This window comes from Dioscorea cayenensis, chromosome 19 (assembly GCF_009730915.1).
Source record: "Dioscorea cayenensis subsp. rotundata cultivar TDr96_F1 chromosome 19, TDr96_F1_v2_PseudoChromosome.rev07_lg8_w22 25.fasta, whole genome shotgun sequence".
NCBI lineage: Eukaryota > Viridiplantae > Streptophyta > Magnoliopsida > Dioscoreales > Dioscoreaceae > Dioscorea > Dioscorea cayenensis.
The window spans coordinates 8,045,907-8,067,933 of NC_052489.1; the positions used below are offsets into that span (position 1 = coordinate 8,045,907).

Genomic DNA, 22,027 nt, shown 5'->3' on the forward strand with positions numbered 1-22,027 from the left:
TTATTATTTTAAATTTTAAAAAATTAATTAATTATTGGGAGGCCTCCCATAAAGCGAAGGCTTACAGGCCCCTTGTGACTAAATAAATCATTGAAAAAATTTTAATATCTATACTTTGGAATAACAAAAATTAACATAATTTAAATCTAAATTATGTTAAAAAAAAAAGCCCCAATAAATTCCTAATAAAAAACATCTCCACAATTTGAATTATTTTAACAATATTTTCTGAAAAATCTCATAACTCATTGGCTAATAATAATAATATAATACTAATAGTTATTACTTAGTTGTTGTTTCCTCAGTTTTACACTAATATATAATATATATATATATATAAATATATATATATTTATAATTATAAACTTAGGAAAAATAACAAGATAAAAACAAACAAATAAGATTTCCTATGCCTTGGAGAAACCAACCCTTCGCCTTCTCAGATCTCCGATCGACGATTTCCTCTAATCGCTGGTTCCTCTGTCTTTCTCCGAGCGCTCTTCTTCTCTCTCACTCGGCCTCGCGCTGGTCCATGCCCTCTTCTCTCTCATGATTTGTCAGAAATCCTAATAAGTTTTGTCCTTGATTTGCTTTATTTGATTGGGGATCTTTGGGAATTGGTGTAATGTGTGAAGGTTCTTGTTGGTGATTATCGGGCTGTTTGTATTCCGCTTGTTGAGGTTGTGGCCATCAAGATATTTGATTCTGAGAGGAATAATAGTGATTTGGTGAGTGTGTTTTTGGATCTGATATCTTTGTTGAATTTTTTTTTTTTTGGTGGATCTAATTAATTAGTAACTTATTTATTAGCAGATTTCTGAAAGAGTTGTAAACCTGGAAGCACTGCAAAAGATCGCTGGTAGTGGTCAGCTTGATTGGAGAGTCTGAGCTCTAGTCTGGAAGGTTTGCTTCTTTCTATTCCCCTTTTTTTGCCCCTTCCTTTTATATACTTATTTAATTTTTAGAGTCCATAGTAGAGCTGAATAAGTTCAAGCTACTTAGGCAAGAGTGTATATATAACAGAACTTTTGAATGAATCTTTGAATATCAGCACGGCTCTTAGGTCATTAGCATACTTCGTTTTGTGTGTTTGAGCTAACTGTTAAGCACAGTTATGGACATGTTTCTTAGGAAGGCTTTGGAAGAGCCATTTCATTGAGTTTGTTGTTGAATATTTAGTTTAAACTAGTATATTCAGGTGTTAATTTGGAAGTTTAAATTTCTGAGACTTTCTAAAACACAGTTGAGTGGATGAACCAATACAAATGTAACCAAAAAATGTGTAGTGTGTATAGCCCACAACGTTTGCTAAGCGTAATTAACCATTTAAACATAGACCATAAGTCTTTCAGCCTATGTTTTCGAGTTTGAATTGAATAAAAAGTCCAAATAATAAGTTTGATGGTTTGCATCTAATGAGGATCATGTTGTAACATCAACATGAATGACACATTAGAAGCAAAATGGTCGCAGAATGATATTGGAAAAGAAGATGACCAGGCACAATGATAAGAAACATTGTTGCAACTTGCTCTAAATGAAAGAAAAGAAAAGAATGTTTCAGTGATCAAGCAGATGATTTGATCCAATCTTAAATACTCTGAATACTTTTCTGATAGATGTTTGTTTTCTAATTGATTTTGCTTAGCATGCAATGCAGTGAACTTTGGCTTTGCATGAGAGTTGTTGTACGAAATTTGCTTTGTTCTGTCTTACTATGGAGAATTGTTGGTCATATCCAATTCTAATTTGTTTTGTCTGCTCTTTCCTTGTGTCTTATATTCAACACAAATGTTTAGTTCTATATGAATTCTGAATGCATATTACTTCTAATGCTCTTGTGTTGTTTGTATACTTTAATATTCCATCCTAATTTTAATACTCCTAACCTGAAATTCTGTTTATGAACATCAATTCGCCATTTGTCTTATCCATGTTTTTTATTCATCAGTATTCTTGGTTGGTTGGTTTCAGTTGAAACTAATTTCCCCTGATGATTTTTCTAAAGTTAGTCTGAAAAGCAGAGGGTAACCAGAGCCACATAGTGGCTTGGGTTGCTTCTCATGACTTCTGCTGCACACATTGGCCAGTACTGCCTCTCCACTCTCCCTCCTGGGTGCTGTATCACCACTGTTGCTGCCTCTACTGCTTGGCAATTTCCCATCTCTCTTTCTACAACTTTCTTTCTCTACAACCACACATACACACAAAAAATCTCTTTATATTTTTTTATCTAGTATTGTCTAGAAAGGTGCCGAGTGGGAGAAGTGGAGGAAGAGGAGCTTTGTAGGATGTGAAGGTGAAAGGAAGGAGAGTGCAGGTGCTGGTTGTGGGGATGATATACTTTTAATGTGAAGATGGAGGAGTGTGTGTGGGAGGATGGCATGGATGACATGTGTTAACTGCCACGTGCCATGCACGTGTAGAGAGAGAGATGCAAAGGTGTCGATTATAGAGAGATATACATATATAGAATAGAGAGGTATCTATTGCTAGGATTTAGCAACAACCCAAGTGTGAGGTTTTTTATGGCTTTGTGGTGGGGGGCCAGCATTTTTGGTGAGCATTAGATAGAAACATTTCTAGAACATAGGCAATGAGATGGAGGGAGAGAGAAAGAGTGATTTTTAGTCATGCCTTTGTTTAAAGAAAGGTTTTTATTTCCTATTAGGAAAAAAAAAGCTAAAGTGTGCTAAAGATTGTTGCTTGTTTCCCTTTTACATGGTAGTTGTCAAGTTGCTTTTGTCATTCAATACATTTTAGTCATTTTCCTCCAACTTATTTTTTTCCCCCTAAATTTCACTTGGAATTTTAGCCACCTTTAATTATTCCATTCTATCTTGAGAAATTTGTATGCATATGTATATCTTTACAGAAGTGTGTGGGCTTGTATATACCCCCTCCTTTACATATATGCCTCCATAATTGACAATTAACTGAATTTTAAAAAAAATAAAATTAAGTTAATTCTTGATCATGATAGTGGATACATGTGGATAACGATGTCTTGTGTTGGTGTATATAATGGTCTGATTTTGTTTTTGGAAATAAAATACTAATTCTTTTATGACAGGAATGGTTAAATAGATATATTATTATTAATTAAATTAATAATTTAATATTTTTTAAAATTTATGGTTTGGTTGAGGAGGTGAGAGTGAGTAGAGAAGGTAAGATGAGTGAAATTTAAAAATTGAGCATGGTGAAAGTGAAGAGATAATAAAGATGATGTGATGGCAGTGATGATGTATGAGAAGGTGTGAGAGATTATTATGATCATCATCATCATAAATTATAAATTATTATTATTATTATTATTATTATTATAAATAATACTGATGATGATGATGATGTATGGTTTCGTGAGTTTATGTGTAGGACTTAAATCTAAGAGTTGTTATTATTTGATTTGAAAATATTATAATATTTTTATTTAGTTTCATAATACCTTTTGATTATAATGAAATAATTAAATTTCTATAATATGAGTAAAATGACAAAAATATACAAGTTAATTGGGATATATGTTGAGTTTCATTAGAAGGCATGTTAAATTTTAATGGTGCAAATGAGTTATATCATAATTAAGATTTACAATCCTCATTTAACTACTTAATTAATGTTTCATAATACCTTTTTGTCATTTGTGTTTATTTATATATTTTTGTCATGTTTGGTTTTGTTTTTTAGGGCTTATCAACTCTTATTTGAAAAGAAATTACACAAGTGATCTCTAACGTTACTTCATCAACAAGACTAGTGAATAGTTCGTAAGAACACTCCCATTTATTGCAACTAGATGAGAAAATTTGTTTGATGGATACTTGTTTCATGCAATATCACTTTCTAGTTTAATGCAATAACTTATTTTATATTTTTTATTAAAAGCAAGCATGCAATAACTTATTTAAATATATGTCATGCCCATGGATGTTTTTTTCCTTTTGTAAACAGTTAAAAGTGATGAGTGATAGAAATAGAGAATGGATGGCTCTCCCAAGAGCTAGTGCGGAATATATCAGTGGAGTTGATGGTTTTTTTGATATGGCATTTCAAAGGACCGCGGAAGGACAAGAAATACTTTGCCCGTGTAAAAAGTGTTTGAACCGTAATTGGTATTATAGAGCAACAGTTAGAGATCACTTGATAGTTTATGGTTTTGTAGAAGACTATACTGAATGGGTATTCCATGGAGAAGGATTGCCAATGTATTCTGAATGATTACCATCACATAATGAAGGACTTGGCCCTGTGGATGACATGGATGGCATGCTGCAAGATATATATAGAGATGTAGCAATTTAGAGATGTAGCAATTGAAGAGTAAAACCTTCCAAGAATTTGTGAAGGTCCAAATACAGAGGTAAAGAAATTTTACAAGTTAATGGAGGAAGGCCGAAGGAGCTTTATCCAGGGTGCAAGAGTTTCTCAAGCCTTTCTTTCATCGTTCGATATATATACATATCAAAGGCCTCGGAATTTTCCAATTGGTGCCATCATTACATGGAAACATTTTTTGGAATAAATTAGAAGTTTTTTCATTTGCTTTTCTTGGGTACATGCAAACGAGGCATAATTACAACAAAACAAACAAAACATTTATTTCCAGAACAAGGATAATAAATTTGGCACATAAATAGCACATAAATACAAGAAATGAAGATTTGTACACTGCATTATAAACATAATGGCTCCAGATGAAATCCAACAGCTCAACACAGCTCTAAAATTTGAAGCAATTGATTCAATCCGGTAACTCTCATGTTCCCGGGCAAACAATTGATTCAATCTTGGTATCATTGTGTTCCCAGACAACAATGGAAGCTGTATCACAGGTAGTTTCTCAACCTAAAGCCCAACCCTGAAATAAATAGTCAAAGAAATTTGAATTGGAGCAGAAATCACAGAAAGCAATCGTAAAAGCAATATTTGAGTTTTGAGGATGTCAACCAGAATCTTTCCATCAGAAGTGCCAGAAAACAGTAATTCACCAATTGAATCTGTTGTGAGGACCGTGACTTTCGAACTTGCTGCATTTAATTTGATTGAGGCAACTCTTGAAATGCGCTCTCTTGACCAGACTTCAATGAGCCCACACTTTGTTCCAGTGAACACATATTCACTGTTTGCATATATAGAGTTAATATCGAATCTGGTGGAAAAGGATCCAATTACTGCTTTCGTTGACAAGGAGAATACCTTCCATGAAGCATAGACAAGTAGTCAATTTAAATATTTGTACAAACTTTGTTAAGAAGGAGAATACCTACCACAGAAATATCTCATCAATCCTAGTATTAGAAATACACGAATGGCAAGTATCTCATTCTGCTATAACTGAAAAATAGAGCAAAAATAATGGATGCTACTAATTCATCCATGAATTGCATTGGAGATCATGATGTAATTATAGTAGTTGGCAATACATATTTTGTGAATTTTTTTTAATAATAAAACATAAGCAAGGGCACATCATAAAATGACTAAGAGAAAATAAAACAAACCTTCCCAGCAATTCCATCAGCAGAAGACCCAGCAACAAAGAGATCACCATCTTCTGTGCAAAGTGCATGAATTGACTGCTTACCCAACAGCTTTTTAGGCCCAGAAAAAAATGTCATTGATGAGCAATTGGATAAATCAACTTCCTGCAGATTAATTCACATATTTTGTTAAAGATGCTGGTAGGTAATCAGAAGATTACTCTATAAAAGAAAATAGAGAAAAGAAATCATCTATTCAACTTCTTTCCTTGCATTTAACATTAATAATTACATATGTAACAAAGCGTGCAGCCTGGGAAGAGGAATAAGAAGATAGAGCAAATGAGTTAACACATTATTGTGCAACCTGAATGTTGTAACCTGTGCAACCACAGTAAATATAATCTTCGGTCATAGCAAGGCATTTCACATTCCTGGTGAAGTTTATAGGCTTAGATGCCCCCTTCCAGTTATAAACCTGCAAAACTGTGGTGTTCAGCTGAAAGCTTAAATGACCATGCTAGATCTATGTAGACTAGTATCAAAAGCAAAGAAAGTAAACCTTAATTCCAGCTCCTTGAGAAGCAAAGCAAACAAGATCACCATTACTTGTGAAGCAATGTACTGCCTCTTTCACATCATGAACTTGAACACTATGAATTTCTTCATGCTCAATAGCCCAAACCTATAAAGAAAATAACTCAAAATGATTTTACCAAGATGACCCACAGAATATATTATCAAGTTTAAATATTTGTTAGCCAGCAACACAATATTATGTCATACTGCATTGACTATTCGTGGAAGATTAGTTTAAACTGTACATTGGAAATCATTCATCAGCATTCCTCTAAATACAAAGTTTGGTAAATAGCATCCCTCAAATAAGGTTCTAATCCAAATTGAGAAGCTTGAGGTACCACAAAAATTGTTCATAAGATGGGCATGAACTAATAAGAAAGATTTCATGCATTTGCGAAGAGGGAGAATATACAATTTAAAGACCATAAAATTTGAAATGCCTCCTAAAAATGAGATTCTTAGACATAGAACATTTGGTAAATTCCAAATGAAGCCCTTAGAACATGTTTATATTGAAAAAGGGAAAACTGCTCAATGAACATGAAAAAAATAAAAAAAACTTCAAAAAAAAAATTGAGAAGCAGTAGGAAAAAAAGAAATAGGAAAATGAAGCAAAGTAATGTTAGACTCGAGCATTAAAAAAAAAGTTATTATACCTCCACATAGGACACTTATTATATTTTTTTATGGGTCATTTTAATTTACTTCTTGAGTAGTTACTTATTTCGAGAGAAGATTATCCACATTTTATGGAGGTCCTCACAAAGTTTGAGTTATTCCGTACTATTATGAAGTAGAAGTTGGTCACAGATTTTTCTGATAATATGGAATCAAAGGTATTAGGGGCTAGTCCCAGAGCAAGCTTACATGTTAATAATCTCACTCATGCTATTGTATCCACTCTGCATTCTACCTTATATTCGAAAAGTTACTAAAGAAAAAAATAATAATCATGTACACAAATGTAGGCAAAATTTAGGATGTAAAATGTGTCGCAACAGCTTTTGCATTACTTAAAACACTGTGAAAAAGTGCTTCAAGTAATCAATCGCCAGAGCCATAGCAGGTCATAATCGCAATCTATAAGAAATAAGCCCCTAATAACTATTCCACAAACCATGGCGATTAATACTGGATTGCAGTAGAAAAAGAAGAATGCCTTGGACTCCCATAAAAGTTAAACTGGTTTGGTAAAACATGTACTCCTTATTATTCAAAACAAAAAACCTCCAATATGGTTGAAGGTAATAATAGTAGCATAGTTGTCAAAGGCGCACCTCGGGCTCCTCGGGCGCAAGGCTCAACAGCTTGCGCCTTTATAAGTGTCAGGAGGGCACTATTGCAAAGGCACGCGCCTTTGAGCCTAGGCGCAAGACTCAAGGCGTAGGCCTAGGCACGCTTTCGTAACATCAACAAATTTATTTGGTTATTTTTTAAATATTTAGTTTAACTTTTAATCTTATCCACACATCTTTAATGATTAAAAAAATAGGCCCACATACAATAAGAGCCGTTTAAAATTAAGGTGACCAACACACAACCAACCAAGTAGAATCAAGACTTCATCTATCCTCTTCGAGCTGATCCACTATTTAAATGAAGAGAATGATAAATTTAAAGAGAAAATTGATGATGTTGAATGATGATGGACTTGATGATTTAGATAATAGTCACTAAAATCAAGATTTTATTATACAAGTTAGATTTGGACTATATAGATGCATTATATTATATTATCGCATTTTGTATTATACATTTGAAGATTATTTTGGATGTTATTATGTACGTTTTTTTTTAATGTCTGATTGTCTTCTATAATATTAATCTTTATAACATTTTAAAACTTTAATACAAATTAATCTTTAGTACAAATATTTCTAATTTTTCAATTTTCTTTAGTGATGACTGGTGCGCCTAGTATTAATTAGGTGCGCGCCTGCGCCTAGGCGCCAAGACCCCCTTGCGCCTAGATGCTCCTTACGCCTATGACAACCTTGAATAGTAGTAGTAGTATAATCCTCATTACACAAAACAAAATACCCTCCAATATGGTTGAAGGTGGCAAAAGTAGTAGTAGTTGTAGTAGTAATAATACTAATACTAATAATAATAATTCCAAGCTGTCCAACAACCATTATTTATATTTGGCTACCAAAGAAGAATTTTATATTTGGCTACCAAAGAAGAATTTACAGAGGCCCATGCATGCTTCCACAGCCACATGCAAATGACATTTGCGTTGGTCCTAGAAACACCAATAGAAAATCATAGAACTCTTTCTGATAGTCATTCAATTACAGTGCTCTTTGATAATGTGATGCAATTAAAGTGAGAATTTTATGCATTTTTTTAATTTTCCCAAAAAGTTTTATGAACACCTTTTTTTAATTGGAGTATACATTTATTTGCTCGACAATTTCAATTTCTTTCTTTTCTTTTGCACTATTAACCCATGATACAAAAATGCCCTAAGGTAAATATAGGTTAGATTTGCATTCTAGGTCCTTGACCGCCAAAACTAATAGTACAGCACCTACATGTTTGCTTATATCATTAAGCATATCTTGAACTCTTTCCTCAAAATCCTATATAATTATATGGAAATCTGTATCTAGAGATGCTAGTGCACATCCTTGTCTTCATGACCTCTGTTATCTCACTCAAGTCAAATATCACATCCAAAATTTCATGGTATCAGCAATCCACAGTTTTTAATCTTTAGTTTGTAATTTATACTGCCCCTTCAGAATATCAGAAATGAGGCAGTAGATATTGTGAGGATTCAACAATCCACAGTTTTTAATCTTTAGTTTGTAATTTATACTGCCCCTTCAAGAATATCAGAAATAAGGCAGTAGACATTGTGAGGAGTCAAAAATTGTTCTCCAGGAAGATGGCCCTAGGCTGCATATCAATAAAATAACATCATACCAAAATCCAGACATGTTTCAAACTCTATTTGGGTTAGAAACCAGGAAGCCAGCCATGGAAATTGATGATGTAAATTTTCTCTAAACAAGAAAAAAATCTGACCTTAAGAATAGTGAAAATTTAATAGAAGATCTACTTCTAAATGCTGAATGGGGGCAGTCCTCTTTCAAGGTAAGAGATCTCATATACCATAGTAAATTACAGTTCTATGAACCTAGAAGCATGATGAACTATGAGAGAGTAGCCTTATTAAATCCAATTCAAAAATCTAGTCAAAAATAATTTAGCAGGTGATTCAGCTAAGTTAACTCATACAAGATATTTTTTCATTATTCTTCGACAGAAATGCATTCTGCTAAACTTTTGGTATATCAAATCGCAAGCAGCTTGCAGCCATTGAGCATCACAGGAAGTAGAATACCTTTACAATGGAATTAGATTTTATGACTACCATCAGTGAAGGTGAAGGACAGCATGGTTGACATCCTGACCATGAAGGGTTAATACAAGTACTCCGTTATTTTTTTATATTTTTTATTATTTTCTCCAAACAACAAGCAAATTTATTGGGTCCATCAATCATTACATGATACCAATTATAATAATCTATGGATACAGGTACCATACTATAAAAAGAGATCATCTATTTTTTTATAATATCCAAGCAAGATTATATGGTTCTGCTCATCATAAAAAATTTCAGGTTCCATTGCAAAATGTTTCAATCAAATCATGGTATAACTTACAAACTTTCTAGCTTTAAGTTGTCTTCCAAATGATGATTGTATGTCAGCTATTCAAAGCCAAAAACATGATCTTAAAAAAGGGGAAAAATAGAAAACTTACACGAATTGTTTTATCAAGGGAGCCACTATAAAGCTTATCTCCTGAGGTTGTTACATAAAGGCAGGTGACAGCCTTTGAATGCCCATGAACTTCTTGAATTAATTTCAGAGTGTTACTCCCGGTATCCCAAACCCGTTCACCAAAACAAATAGCATGAACATGATTAGAATGAATAGAGCAAGAGAGCTAGCAAAAGAAGGGTGGAGACAGTTGATTGCTTGATACCTTAATGGTTCCATCAGAGTGACTGCTAAATAGCCGATCTCTTGAATGAATCAAAGAAAGGACCTCACCATTAGAACTCGACTCCATCTCAAATAAATCTGTACATGACCAGAACTGTGTCTACAACATCAGAGACTTTAAAACAGAAAGATCCTACTCAGATTTTGAACTTTTTAAAACTTTTCATTTTACTCACTGTGTCAATTGAGGACAAATTCTTTATTGCCTTCAGGGTATCTGCGACCACTATTGAGCATCTTTTAAGTCTCTTCAAGGGTTTAAAAATGCGCTTTACATATGATCCAAGTCTTTCAATTGCATCTATAGTCATGTAATGGAACACTTCCTTAAGATAGGTCACTAGAAAGAAGCATCAGGCAAGGTCTAATTTAGAATCACCTGGATCATGGATAAAACTATTCAAAGCCAATGCGGCAAGAATCTTCTCTTCAAGGTTCTTAGATGACTGTAGAACATTAATAAATTGGTCGAGCAAGCACTGACTTGCAATGGTTCCCATGCCAGTATCTGGGATTTTAGTAAGCATGAATGTGAGCCATGTAGCAATAATAAGGCATGATTTTGCCATCTCTACTGAATTGCACCTAAGACATTCTTCCAAGGCTTTAAATATAGCTCCATTGTCATGGTTACACAAAACAAAAGCTAAACGTTTTTCCCATGCAGTCATAGCCTTTTCTTCAACTTCCTGTGAAGATATTTCAAAATAGTATAAATCATCAGAAATTACAATATGACTAACCAACAGAAAAAAAAACTTCAGGAAATAAGAAGAGGATCTTGCCAGTGTTTCCAATGGTTCATCTTCTAGCATTGTTATCTGGTCTTCCAACATTAGTGTTTTATATGGCTGATCAAACCCTGCTGTCTTGAGTAACCATGCTTCAGTAAGTGGCTTCCCTAGGGAAGACAACCTCCCAGAGAGAGAACATAGTGTCTCTAAAGCAATGGTTTGACAAATAGCAAACTCTTTTCTCTTTAGGGCTTCAATCAAAGAATCAATAGCTTCTTCCCTATAGATACTCATCTTTCTTGGCTCAACCTTCAGAGAAACAATAGATGGTATTCATGTAAAGCACAAGTGTGGAGTCATTTAGATGTCATTTCTTCTCTAGAGTTTAATGATGAATAGATCATAACCACAATAAAATTCAAATTATTGGCATGGTAAAACATATTGAACTTTAATTTGTCAGCAAGATATACCAAACAAAATTTTGAATATTTCAGTTATTATTTGGAAATTTCATATTGCAAAATATTATTGCGTCAAAGAAAAATAGAAGTAAAACATAATAAGAAAATTGATACTATTATATAGAATCTTGAAGGTATTACCAATGTCCGCTAGATTTTTCAATTTGGTGCTAATTATTTTGGTTAATGGACATCAAAATCCTGGGAAAAACCATATTTATTCTACAGTAGCACAGCAACAGTTTTCTCGAACTTAAAGACTTAGATAAATGTTGAAAGATTCCCAACCAAAATGCAAAGGTTTCAACCAATACTTCTGAAACAATACAAGTAATGAGAAAATTAGGCATACCAAAAGATCAAGCTGAAGAAGGAGACTAGCAACTATGGGTTGTTGATCCAGTGGGGCCATCTGTAGATAGATTAGAAAACTGTGCATCGTGCTAAATGCTCCCTCATCTTTAATAATCTGTAAAATTTTATTGCACATTGTTCTCCTAAAGAAACAAGAAAAAAGATATCTAAAATTAGAAAACTTTAATACATAAGAAATTAAATTTGCATAAAATAAATTAAAACAAGATGACCTATGACATAGGCACAAGTCTATGACAGCCATAAGTAAAGATGCCACAGGGGAATCAAAAGAAACAAACATGAAGTAGTATATGAAACAAAAGCTTAAACAACAATAATTATGTTTGTTATAGCCAAGGTATCAAGTACAATAAATATGTCCTGATGATGAGTGCCCTTCGTTGAGGCAAAGAAGTAAAGCGCTCTTATATTCCATAGTTATGTAGCAATATAATGTCTGATAGTTGGTCGGAGCTACAGGTAGATGTAAATATACAGGACAGGGTTATCGTTAATGAAAAAGGTAATAATTATGGACTCAATACATTTCATTGCCCAACCACAAGCTGTTACATGTTCCAAACATTTATCACATTAATCCTGAATTCTCGATTAATATAATTTAGCGTTTAGGCAATGCTCCTTGTTTATATTTTATGTGTAAAGTATTAAAAAATGCACCTACCCTCGAATAATGAGGGCACTAGACCAATCCAATAACCTTCAGGCATCCCTTATCATTATTCATTACTCTGAGCTATGGTTATATGCATGGTCCACAATTCTAGAACTAAAATGAAAGGCTAAAAGAAAATAATCAGAAAATTGATCTCAACACTCAATGTGTTGCATAATTAAGATGCACAATTGAAGATTTTGTCAGGTTAACTTTCTTGTCTAGGCCTTGTGCATCAATTTGAGTGTAAAAACTGCAATAAGATTTTGAAAAAAAAAATGATGCCTGATATCAATTGGAGCAAAGACACAATTGAAAATACATCAGACGCAACTCACTTGTATCATAGCATGCATAGCATTAGGATTTTTATGCATATAACATCAACTCTATCGAGGATTGAGGCAGAAATTAGGCAACATAATAAGCATATAGGAGCACACCTGCTCAAACAAATAATCTCAACAAGAAAATCAATGCATATGCTCCTCGTGTCATCATTTCCAGTATGAAATAATTCAAGAACAGGAGCCAGCTCAGATCTTTGGGCTATCATATTTCTGCACCTCTTGTCAACGCGCATACAGCTTAAAAGAACTGATACAATAGAAAGCCTACTTTCTATTCGATCCAAACTGTTAATAAGGGCAGGAAGTCCATTAGCAGAAATGACACTGAATGCATTGAGTGACCGACTATTTTCATCTCCTCCTATTAAGATCTGATCTAACAATGCTATTGCAGCATCTTTTGGCTCCAAAACAAATTGAATATCATCAATTTGTTCAGTATCACTCATGATTACTTGGACCAGGGATGGAACTAGGCTGTAATTAGAGAGCTGGGAGAATGTAGGTTGCAGTTGGTATATAAGTATGGCAACCTCAGCCAAACCACTAACAAGCAAAGCAGCAAAGCAATCAAAAGCAGAGTCTACTCTAATAAGAGTTTCACCTGATCCCTCATTTGCAGAGACAAGCTCTGATAAAACATAGCTACATGTTCTGAGAACCTCTCTGCTGCCGGAAGCAGATAATACTTCTACAAAGCCATTGACAACCTTTGGATTACATAAAAAAGAACAAATCACTGGATCTGCTTTCGATTCCTTCCATATTTTTGCTACTGTCAGGACAGCTGCTTCACATTCTGGCAAGTTATCTGAAGTGCATAAACAGGAAGTGCATGGCTTTAACTCATTTATATAAGTTTCTGTAGTGGCTTGAGATATCGCACTAATTGGAGATGTAGAGTCTCCTCTTTTATTAAATCTTTGCCTCCTTTCATTTCTTACTTTATTTGTTCCAGTTCTAGAGATAGGTGAGTCAAGATTACCGAGTATTGAAGAATCTGAAGAAAATTCTCGGAAAGAGATAGGACCCGGAGAACCATTTGGGGTATACACACAAGGGAAATCTGGGGACTCAGGATTCTGTTCAATCCAAGAAGTGATTAGCCTCTTCAGAACATAATTTGTTTTTGGTAGAACAGTCGAAGAGAGAAACTGACGAGTAATGGGACATGATTTATTGCCCCTTTTTAACCATTCTTCAATTGCTCTTCTCTCAAATGTTTGTCCTGTCTCCAGAGTAACAGGATCATTAAAGAGTTGTCCTGTGATTGGGCAGACAAAGTCCTTTGGAGGTCTTGTCCTTGGTGTCAACCTTCCAGATGATGCAACAGAAAAATTGCTGTGGCTAGTGTCGTCATCACTTTCACTGTGAAGACTGTAATACCAGACCAAACCAAGAAAAGTCATAATCCTATTGAGAAGTAGAGAACTTCATCAAACATGTAAGTTATCTTACTTAGTATTTAATGCATGATTCTTTGTACCAGTAAAGGAGAAATTCTGCATGCCTCTGAAACTATTCCTCTGGCTTCTATGCTCTTCCTGAACAAAAAACAGCCAATGCAGCCAAAAGGAACAAGTAAGTCCACAAAATTAAAAAAAAAAGAAAATAAATGATAAATAAAAATAAATAATGTCAAATAATAACTTCATAAACTGAAGCTCGAGGTACCACTGTGTCATCAGTATCAGCAACATCACTATTGCCAGGAGATGTCAGCACAGATTTCAAGTTGTTAGATGAGAGATCAAGAGGTGGTTCATATTTTCTCACTGATTTTGGAGAAAGATCAGGAGAAGCATTTCCCGAAGAGTCCACAGGAGAAAATGTCTTTGGAGAAGGATTACTTTGGCGATTAGACAAAAGGAGGAGCGATTGTTCATATCCTCTGTTTTGTTTTGAAGAAAAAACTTTATGATATGTCCTAGGGGAACCAAGTAGAGAATGCCCCTCAAGATGACCATAATGGTCCTTTCCTAATGATGGCAACTTTGGCACATGTTTTTTGCTCACCTTTGACTTCATGGTATTCATATCTATTAAATTAAGCCTTGCAGTTTCTGAATCCATATCAATGTCAAAGCCATTAAAATCAATTTCCACATTTTCCTCAAGCAAGACCTCCTGATAATGATCACAACTTTCTAATTGCAAAAATCAAGAGCTATAATGAATAGCTCAATTTCATAATAAAAATGATATGAAGAAATATGAGTTTAGACATTACTTTGCCAATCTGTTTAGGTTCCTCGCGTACTGGTAAAGATGTTTCATTTGTATTTAATCTGCATGGTGGTAAGTTGAAATGAGAAAGCAAATAAAAAGAGAGCAAGGTGAACAACAAAAAACCAATGAGTCAATTAGAATATATGGTTTCAGAAATGAGATGGATCAACATAGAAAACTACTTAGTATCAATACAAACGTTTTCCAATAATTTACAAAAGAAATGACAATCACAATTCCCCTTTCTCTCAATGAAATTTATGCTGAAATTCATAAACCTTGTGTCCTAAAACCTATTACTCAGTTGACAGTCCAAGTACAATAATAATAATCTAATATTACTAGGATATCAGGTATATTGTCAAGTCCTCAAAAGTACAACAAATAGGAATAGATGAAAAGTTAAGAGTTCAGTAAGTACAAACTATAAAGTATTTTTTGAGATATTAAAGATAATAAATCATGTAGAGCTTTAAAATGGACAGCAAATTTCTTACTTAATCATGACACTGCACAATATTCAAAACCTAATTACTGATGGTGCTATAATATACATTGTTCTTGCTACTGCCTCTTTGCTTTCCATACAGGTTTTCACGTGCTCAAGTATATGCTGAGTAATTTTCATATCTTACTTTGGCCACCACACGTACGCCAAAAAAAAAAGGGAGAGGCTGCATTCTCCTATGCTTGTAATGTTTCTGGAATTGGACCAACATGTTTTTGAAGTATCAGGTCATTCTGGAATTGGACAACACACCTTTCCGAAGAATCAGGTGCTCAATAAGATAGACAACCTGAGAAAAGAGGATGATTTCACTGGATTGACCGGATGGGCCCATGCAAACTAAATTGCAAACTAAAGCTTAAGGTGCCACAATCCACAGTCTACTAACACACCAAACTCAAATTTTGACCACCACTCATCTATACAAATCATGATTAAAAACTAAGAGCAGCTGGAGACAAACAAAGATCTTAATCACTCAACATCTAAAACAAGCTCTCAAAAATTAGTTCAAAGTAGTGTTTTTCTTTATAATCTAAAGAGCAGAAGAAGCTAACCTGGTATAGTGGCTGAGGACCGGAGAGAAGCCAGCGCTCTTGGGGAGGATTGGGCCGAACTTGACAAAGTCGGGGATAGAACGGCTCACCTCGCGCAGCGGCGTCATGGGAGGCTCTGCTATTGGAGGCAACACTGGCACCGGGGCCTTCCTCCCAGTCGCCCCGTGATCAATCGCAAGCACTTCCTTAAAATATTTAGCATACATCCTCGTGCTATCATTTAGGGAGTCCCCATAGCGTCTCTCCAATTCACTAAGCTTCTCAGCCTGATCGGGCCGGACGGAGAGGATTACTGACTCGTTGAAGAGCTGATCAGCAAAATCGATGGAAAGTGAGAGATCGGAGGAATCAGGGATTGTATCCATGACGATTTGTTGGCGAGCCTCGGTGTACCATCCAACGATGGAGGCCATGTGGGGGAGGAATAGTGATTCCCAGAGCTCAGAGGCGAAGTCGATGCGCGAGAAGAAAGGATCAACATCGAACATCTCTAGGGCATGAAGCGCCGCAGAACGGAGAGATCCAGAGGAACTGAGGCGTTGCAAGAGGGCCAGGTTAAGGTGCGCCCAGGCGGAGAGATAGGAATTGGGGACGCCAGCGGTGGAGCCACCAGGATCCAGCATGGCGGCGATCTGGAGCATCCGTTCTGCGTGCTCAAGCCGGGCGAGCTTGGCTTCAGGGTTGGAGCTCGAGATAGCCTCCTCTAGCGCGTCGATGCCCCAGTCAAGGTTGGCGAGCACGGCCTGGTCGGAGTAGCAGGCATCGGAAGAGGCAGCGCCGGCGGCGAGGCGCTCAGCACACTGGTCCTTATGGCGGATACGCTGGGCGTGGTCAGAGAGGCGGGAATGGAGGAAGGCCGCAACAGTGGCGGAGACATAGCGGGCGGTGCCATCGGAATCCATGGCGGTGGCCCCGGAGAAGCTTTGATGCTTGCGATCCATAATTTCCGTCTCGGTGGAGCGCCGGCGAGAAGCATAGAAGAGAAGACGAAGAAGAAGGCCACCATGGATTCATACTTCATAGCATTATTACTTGGGAGGCAACGGTATGTTGTGGCGCCGGAACTGATTTAGGATGGAGAAGAGTAAGCAAATGAACTGTGGAATCGAGGTCGGAATCGATGGGAACTTTGTCTTGTTGGTGAGAGTAGGATAAGGTGGATGGATGGGTAGGGCAGAGGATGGTGGAGGTGGAGGGAATATTATAAGAGCAGTGGGGTGACATGGGGCTTTTTTGAACGGTTATGATTGTCGTTTAGTGGACGTGTTTTCACTAATCATGGCAATTAGGGATTTTGCAGATACCTCCCTAGTATACAATATTTGTATTTGACTTCCTGAGAATTTTTTTTTTTTGAGGTTTTACATGTATATCAATCTAAAATTCTAAAATTATTTATATTATACCTTCTACAAAACTTCATTGTTCATATACATGAAGATGGCACATTCAAATCCAGTGACGTTCTATGATAATGTTGAATTTGTATTTAACATTTACTGTCTATCATACCTAGTATCAAATAATATTAAACAATATTATTACACAATAATTATGTAAAGTAAACAATAGTAATAGCCATTAGATGAAATGTTTGAATGTAATATATATATATAATATAAGGTAAACATTAACTATGTCCGTCTTTGGTAGTATTGTTCTCTAAAGTTGTTTGATTATAATAATTATCATCATCTAATGTCTATCATCAAATATTCTTTAAATAACAATAACATTAAAGTACATAGTTGATGTTTACCCTATATTATATGTATGCATATATATCACACTCAAAGCTTACTTAAATTTATATCTTATATTTTTCTAGGTCATATATTATGTTTTGGTAATATTTCCCTTCTAAAATAAATTTAGTTTAAGGGACATGTTTTTATTAATCATGTTCAAATCTAACTTCTAACTCAAATTTGAGGCAGGGTATCAAACATATAAAATCTTACTGTTTTAAGTCTAAAGTATTTGTATATCTAGCAGATATCAATTATCAAGGACCAATTTGCAAGACCAAATAGCAGAGGTCGTTTGACATGTTTTTGTTTTTTCGTTTTTTGTTTTTATTTCGATCTTGTTTCGGATTTGTTTTATTTTTGTTTTTTTTTACTTTTTTGAAAATAAAAACATGTTTGGATATACTAATTGTGTATTTTAAAAAACTAAAAACAAGAGTTAGCACAAAATTATTATCACGTTTTTTTTATTATTATTCTTTAATTCAAATTTTCAAAATTTCAAAATTTCAATTTTTTTTATAATATTTTTTTTATATTAGTTTGAATAATTGTATTATTAAATAAAATTAATAACATAGATTGTTGTTGTATGGGTAAAAAATATCTCAAAAAATTTGTACTATTTGAAACTATAAAATATTTTGGGGTTTGCCTTAAAAATTTTTTGATCCATTATATTTAAAAAATAATAATAATAATAAAGAGAGAGCATGGGCAATATAGGGACATAGTCATAAATTGTTTTTTAGATCAAGCAAAAAGTCAATAGTTCAAAATTTTTATAAATATTTTTTAAATATTATATAAAAAATCAAGAGTCAAACAATAATTTTCACAAATACTTTCTAAAAATATAATTTTTATAAAGTATAAACTAATTTGTAAAATATCAAGACCAAATAATAACTTTTTATAAATCTTTTTCTTAAAACTATATATTTTTTTTAAATTATTAGTATTCATTTGTAAAAAAATGTTGATATTTTTTATAAATTAAAATTAAAATTTAAAAGGAGAGAGATAAGTAGAAGAGGAAGGGTTTTATGCCGGGAGAAAGAGATTTAAAAAAATCTTTCATTTTGAAAAACATAAAAAAAGTTATTTCTGAAAATATGATGATTGTCACCAAAAATTTTTACAACAAAAGTAAAGTGCGAACACTTATTTTTTGACTTTTGTTTCCAAAACATGAAATTGAAAATAAAAAATAGGAATTGGCAATAATGCCAAATGACCCAAGAAAATAAGTGGGTTCAAGTCAAGTCTAAAAAAAAAAAAATGATTTAGATACAGAAAGGCTTGGTTTGATCGAAATAAGTTTAACATAAAGACCAGATTCCAAGTTAATTTCACAACAGTGATTGGAGAATTATTTAAATAAAGAAATCTGAGGAGATATCTTTCGGACTGTTATGCCCAACTTGCACATATTCTAAATATTTTATTTTTATTTTCTTATCTCACAATCTCAGGGATATCTGCGATTTCTTATCTCACGTGTTATTTATCTTGTTTCTCATGTTGTTTTCATGCGTACCATTATTGGGAAATAAAACATGAGTATGATTTATTGATCTTAATAAATAAATAAAATAAAATAAAAAATAAAAACCCATCAAGATCAGGCTCTTTTGTAAAAAATAATATTACAATTAAAATTTTTATTTACAAATATGTGCACCTGCCTAACAATTATGACGTTGCACAGATTGCATTGAAAATGGTCAAAGGTTCATCGTTTTTAGTTTAAAAATATTAAATGTTAAAATGTATAACGCATTTTAGTTGACAAAATCTCATATTACCTCCCCAAATAGGGTTACTGACAATATAATTTTTAAATTATATTGATGATAATATACTTGATTTTTATTTGGTTGATCAAATAGTAATATAATCGAAATGTAACACAACTATGTTTGTTAGGTGAAAATTGATGAATGCATATTATATAGACATTTTACTTACCCTATTTGTGTGATTAACTTGCCTTTTAACATGTAATTATGTATAATTCAATGTAGGAGTCATTACATTTATCGAGGGATGTAGTCCAGGGTACTGCTTTTCCCAGTATTCTTTTACCCAGTTTTTGTCTCTGTCCATTTCTTTCTTTCTTCTTTAGTCTCTTAGATAAAATTCTCACAACCCTTTGATTCGTTTTAATACTAGGAACTTAACGATTAACGAGAGCTTTCCAGTACCTATGGATTCGACTATCTGACCCACTCAGTAATTGTACTACTTCTTACGACCAATGGTCTTGAGGATACGCAAGGGGCGTATCAGAAATGTTATATTACATTTACTAAAATATTTTTTCATAATAGACTCCTTATATTATAAAATTTATAATATTTACTAATGCAAACATGAATATTGGTTGATAATAAATATTATTGTTATAATAAATTTTTTTGTGTGTGGCTGATGGATGTAATTAGTCAAAACCTACTCTAGGTAGGTTAATTACCATTATGGTTATGGTATTCTTATAGTCAAACCCTATACTTGTTGTACTTCCAAATTGCATTGTTATCATCATGCATTTAGCTAATAATCATGCATTTTTCTTAGTCTTCATAATGGTTTTCCCTTCTTTTTGTGCAAACTACTCTTTTTAGTTGTTTTGATTGTAGAAAGGTGGAATTGACTGAGAAGCCTTGGAGACTGTGAATCAGCCTTTCTTAAGATGCACAACCTGTCTGTGGTCTGCGAAAAAAACATGTAGTCTGTAAAGCTATCTGGGGCCCAGCTTCTATCTCTGACTATAAAAGGGGACCAAGAAAGGGGTTTTAGGGCAAAAAAGGTAGGGAGCAAGTGGCTGGCGGCTAGAAAAGAAGAACAGGAAGTTCTGAGGACTTTGAAAGAGGCTGGAGAAGGAGAGAAAAAGCTGGAAAATTTAAGAACAGATCCTTGTAGATGTCATAGGGAGTCCTCTCAGCCTTGTTGTGCTGCATTTTGCAAAACTTTTACTCTTTCTATTTTCCGTTGTAATTGAGACAATGTGTGTGTAAAACCTTTCTTAGGTTTGGGGTTAGCCCAAGGTGGTGATAGTTTGATGTGTTGATACTTTTTTTATGGATCTATTGTGCTTAAAGGTAGATTTCTTGAGTTGATTTCTGATTTTAGTTACACAGCTTGTGATTGTGAAAGCATTGCTTGCTTATCTTAGAGATCTAGGTTAACTGAAAGGGTAACTTATGCCTTGGAACCTCTTAAATCATCCTGAATCTACTGAAAGGTAATTCTTGAGGGTTTATCACTTAATCACTGTTCTTATTAGGGTTTTGAAGGGGTTTATCTACCATGAAAGTAGGATATAGACTTTTTAAAGACCAACTTGTTATCTCTTGAAAGAGAGTGACAAGTAGCTTAGGATTAATACCCTTCAAGAGATCTACCCAAATTCAGTCTAGATCCAACACATCATTCATTTACACCTTGTGGTGAGTTCCCAAACCTAAGTTCATCTAAACCTGAATCATAATCCACAGCCCTGCATATCTGGAATCTTGATTATGTTTTATTTCCTGCTACTTGTTGTTCCTACTTTCCACCTTTTTAATTGTCTAGATAACCCATTGTTGCAATAGATTGGTAATCATATTTGGTCCTTGTGGGATCGATACTTTATTACTACATAGCAAAGCTGTGTGCTTGCGGTTGTGCAACAAGTTCTTGGCGCCATTGCCGGGACCATAGTGTTGATATTGATTGAATTGCAACATGGTTAGACTAGCCGTTTTATTCTCTATTTTTCCCATTTAGTTCATTCCCTTAACTTGCTTAGTTTTTTTGCAGGTCAATTCTCCTTCTATGAAAAAAAAATCAAAGTCTTGGGAGTCTGTTGGAACCAAATCAAGAATTTGAGAGGGATTTCCGGCTTCAATATCAAAGGAGAACAAAGCTAACAGAATCTTCACAAGCATCAAACATGGAAGATAACAACAAGACTTTGAGAGAGTTTGCAGCCCTGAGTGCTAAAGGATTGCATTCTAGTATTGCAAGACTACCTGTAGAAGCAAACAATTTTCAGCTGCAGCCAGCACTTATGTCATTAATTCAGCAGAACTAGTTTAAAGGCTCACCAGTAGAAGATCCACTCCTCTATCTCTCTGTTTTCCTTGAATAGTGTGACACAGTTAAGCTCAACGGAGTCCTACAAGATGCAGTTTGACTCAGACTTTTTCTTTCTCATTACGGGACAAGGCTCGAGCTTGGTTACACTCACTACCTGAAGGCTCTATCAAAACATGGGATCAGTTACTCCAAGTTTTTCTTTCCAAGTACTTCCCGCCAAGCAAAACAACC

General features: G+C 34.4%; 1 protein-coding gene and 1 long non-coding RNA gene across 10 annotated transcripts; one reads left to right on the forward strand and one right to left on the reverse strand.

Moving 5' to 3' along the window:
• The first annotated feature begins 384 nt into the window (after window positions 1–384).
• LOC120283411 lies at window positions 385–13,757 on the forward strand. 5 transcript variants are annotated; one of them, XR_005543270.1, is made up of 4 exons: window positions 385–528; window positions 636–728; window positions 814–903; window positions 3,955–4,541. It is a non-coding gene; the product is annotated as an uncharacterized LOC120283411 (long non-coding RNA). The 5 variants fall into 5 exon arrangements; XR_005543272.1 differs by lacking the exon at window positions 3,955–4,541 and adding an exon at window positions 13,627–13,757 and having other exon boundaries at window positions 385–728; XR_005543273.1 differs by lacking the exon at window positions 3,955–4,541 and adding an exon at window positions 9,340–9,816 and having other exon boundaries at window positions 385–728.
• Window positions 4,654–17,195, reverse strand: LOC120283409 (putative E3 ubiquitin-protein ligase LIN-1). Of its 5 annotated transcripts, XM_039290090.1 has the most exons (16): window positions 15,963–17,195; window positions 14,899–14,956; window positions 14,343–14,795; window positions 14,127–14,212; window positions 12,762–14,045; window positions 11,638–11,782; window positions 10,873–11,130; window positions 10,467–10,776; window positions 10,264–10,388; window positions 10,068–10,181; window positions 9,843–9,974; window positions 6,046–6,168; window positions 5,851–5,961; window positions 5,505–5,648; window positions 4,951–5,199; window positions 4,654–4,861 (listed from the first exon to the last, which is right to left on the reverse strand). In XM_039290090.1, exons 1-16 carry the CDS (start codon window positions 16,901–16,903, stop codon window positions 4,844–4,846), a joined length of 4,551 nt encoding a protein of 1,516 aa, XP_039146024.1. In that variant the 5' UTR covers window positions 16,904–17,195; the 3' UTR covers window positions 4,654–4,843. The 5 variants fall into 5 exon arrangements, 4 of the variants coding, with proteins under 4 accessions (XP_039146024.1, XP_039146026.1, XP_039146025.1 ...); XM_039290092.1 differs by lacking the exon at window positions 14,343–14,795; XM_039290091.1 differs by lacking the exon at window positions 4,654–4,861 and having other exon boundaries at window positions 5,037–5,122.
• Window positions 17,196–22,027: the final 4,832 nt, after the last annotated feature.

What these genes read in the sequence shown, in the direction of transcription:
- LOC120283409 (XM_039290090.1), bottom strand. Translation starts at nt 16,903, where the DNA reads ATGGATCGCAAGCATCAAAGCTTCTCCGGGGCCACCGCCATGGATTCC. An exon ending in AACCTAAACAGATTGGCAAA is followed by an intron (nt 14,796 to 14,898) that starts GTAATGTCTAAA and finishes GATCATTATCAG; the next exon opens with GAGGTCTTGCTTGAGGAAAA. An exon ending in TTCTTCAGCTTGATCTTTTG is followed by an intron (nt 11,131 to 11,637) that starts GTATGCCTAATT and finishes GTTTCTCTGAAG; the next exon opens with GTTGAGCCAAGAAAGATGAG.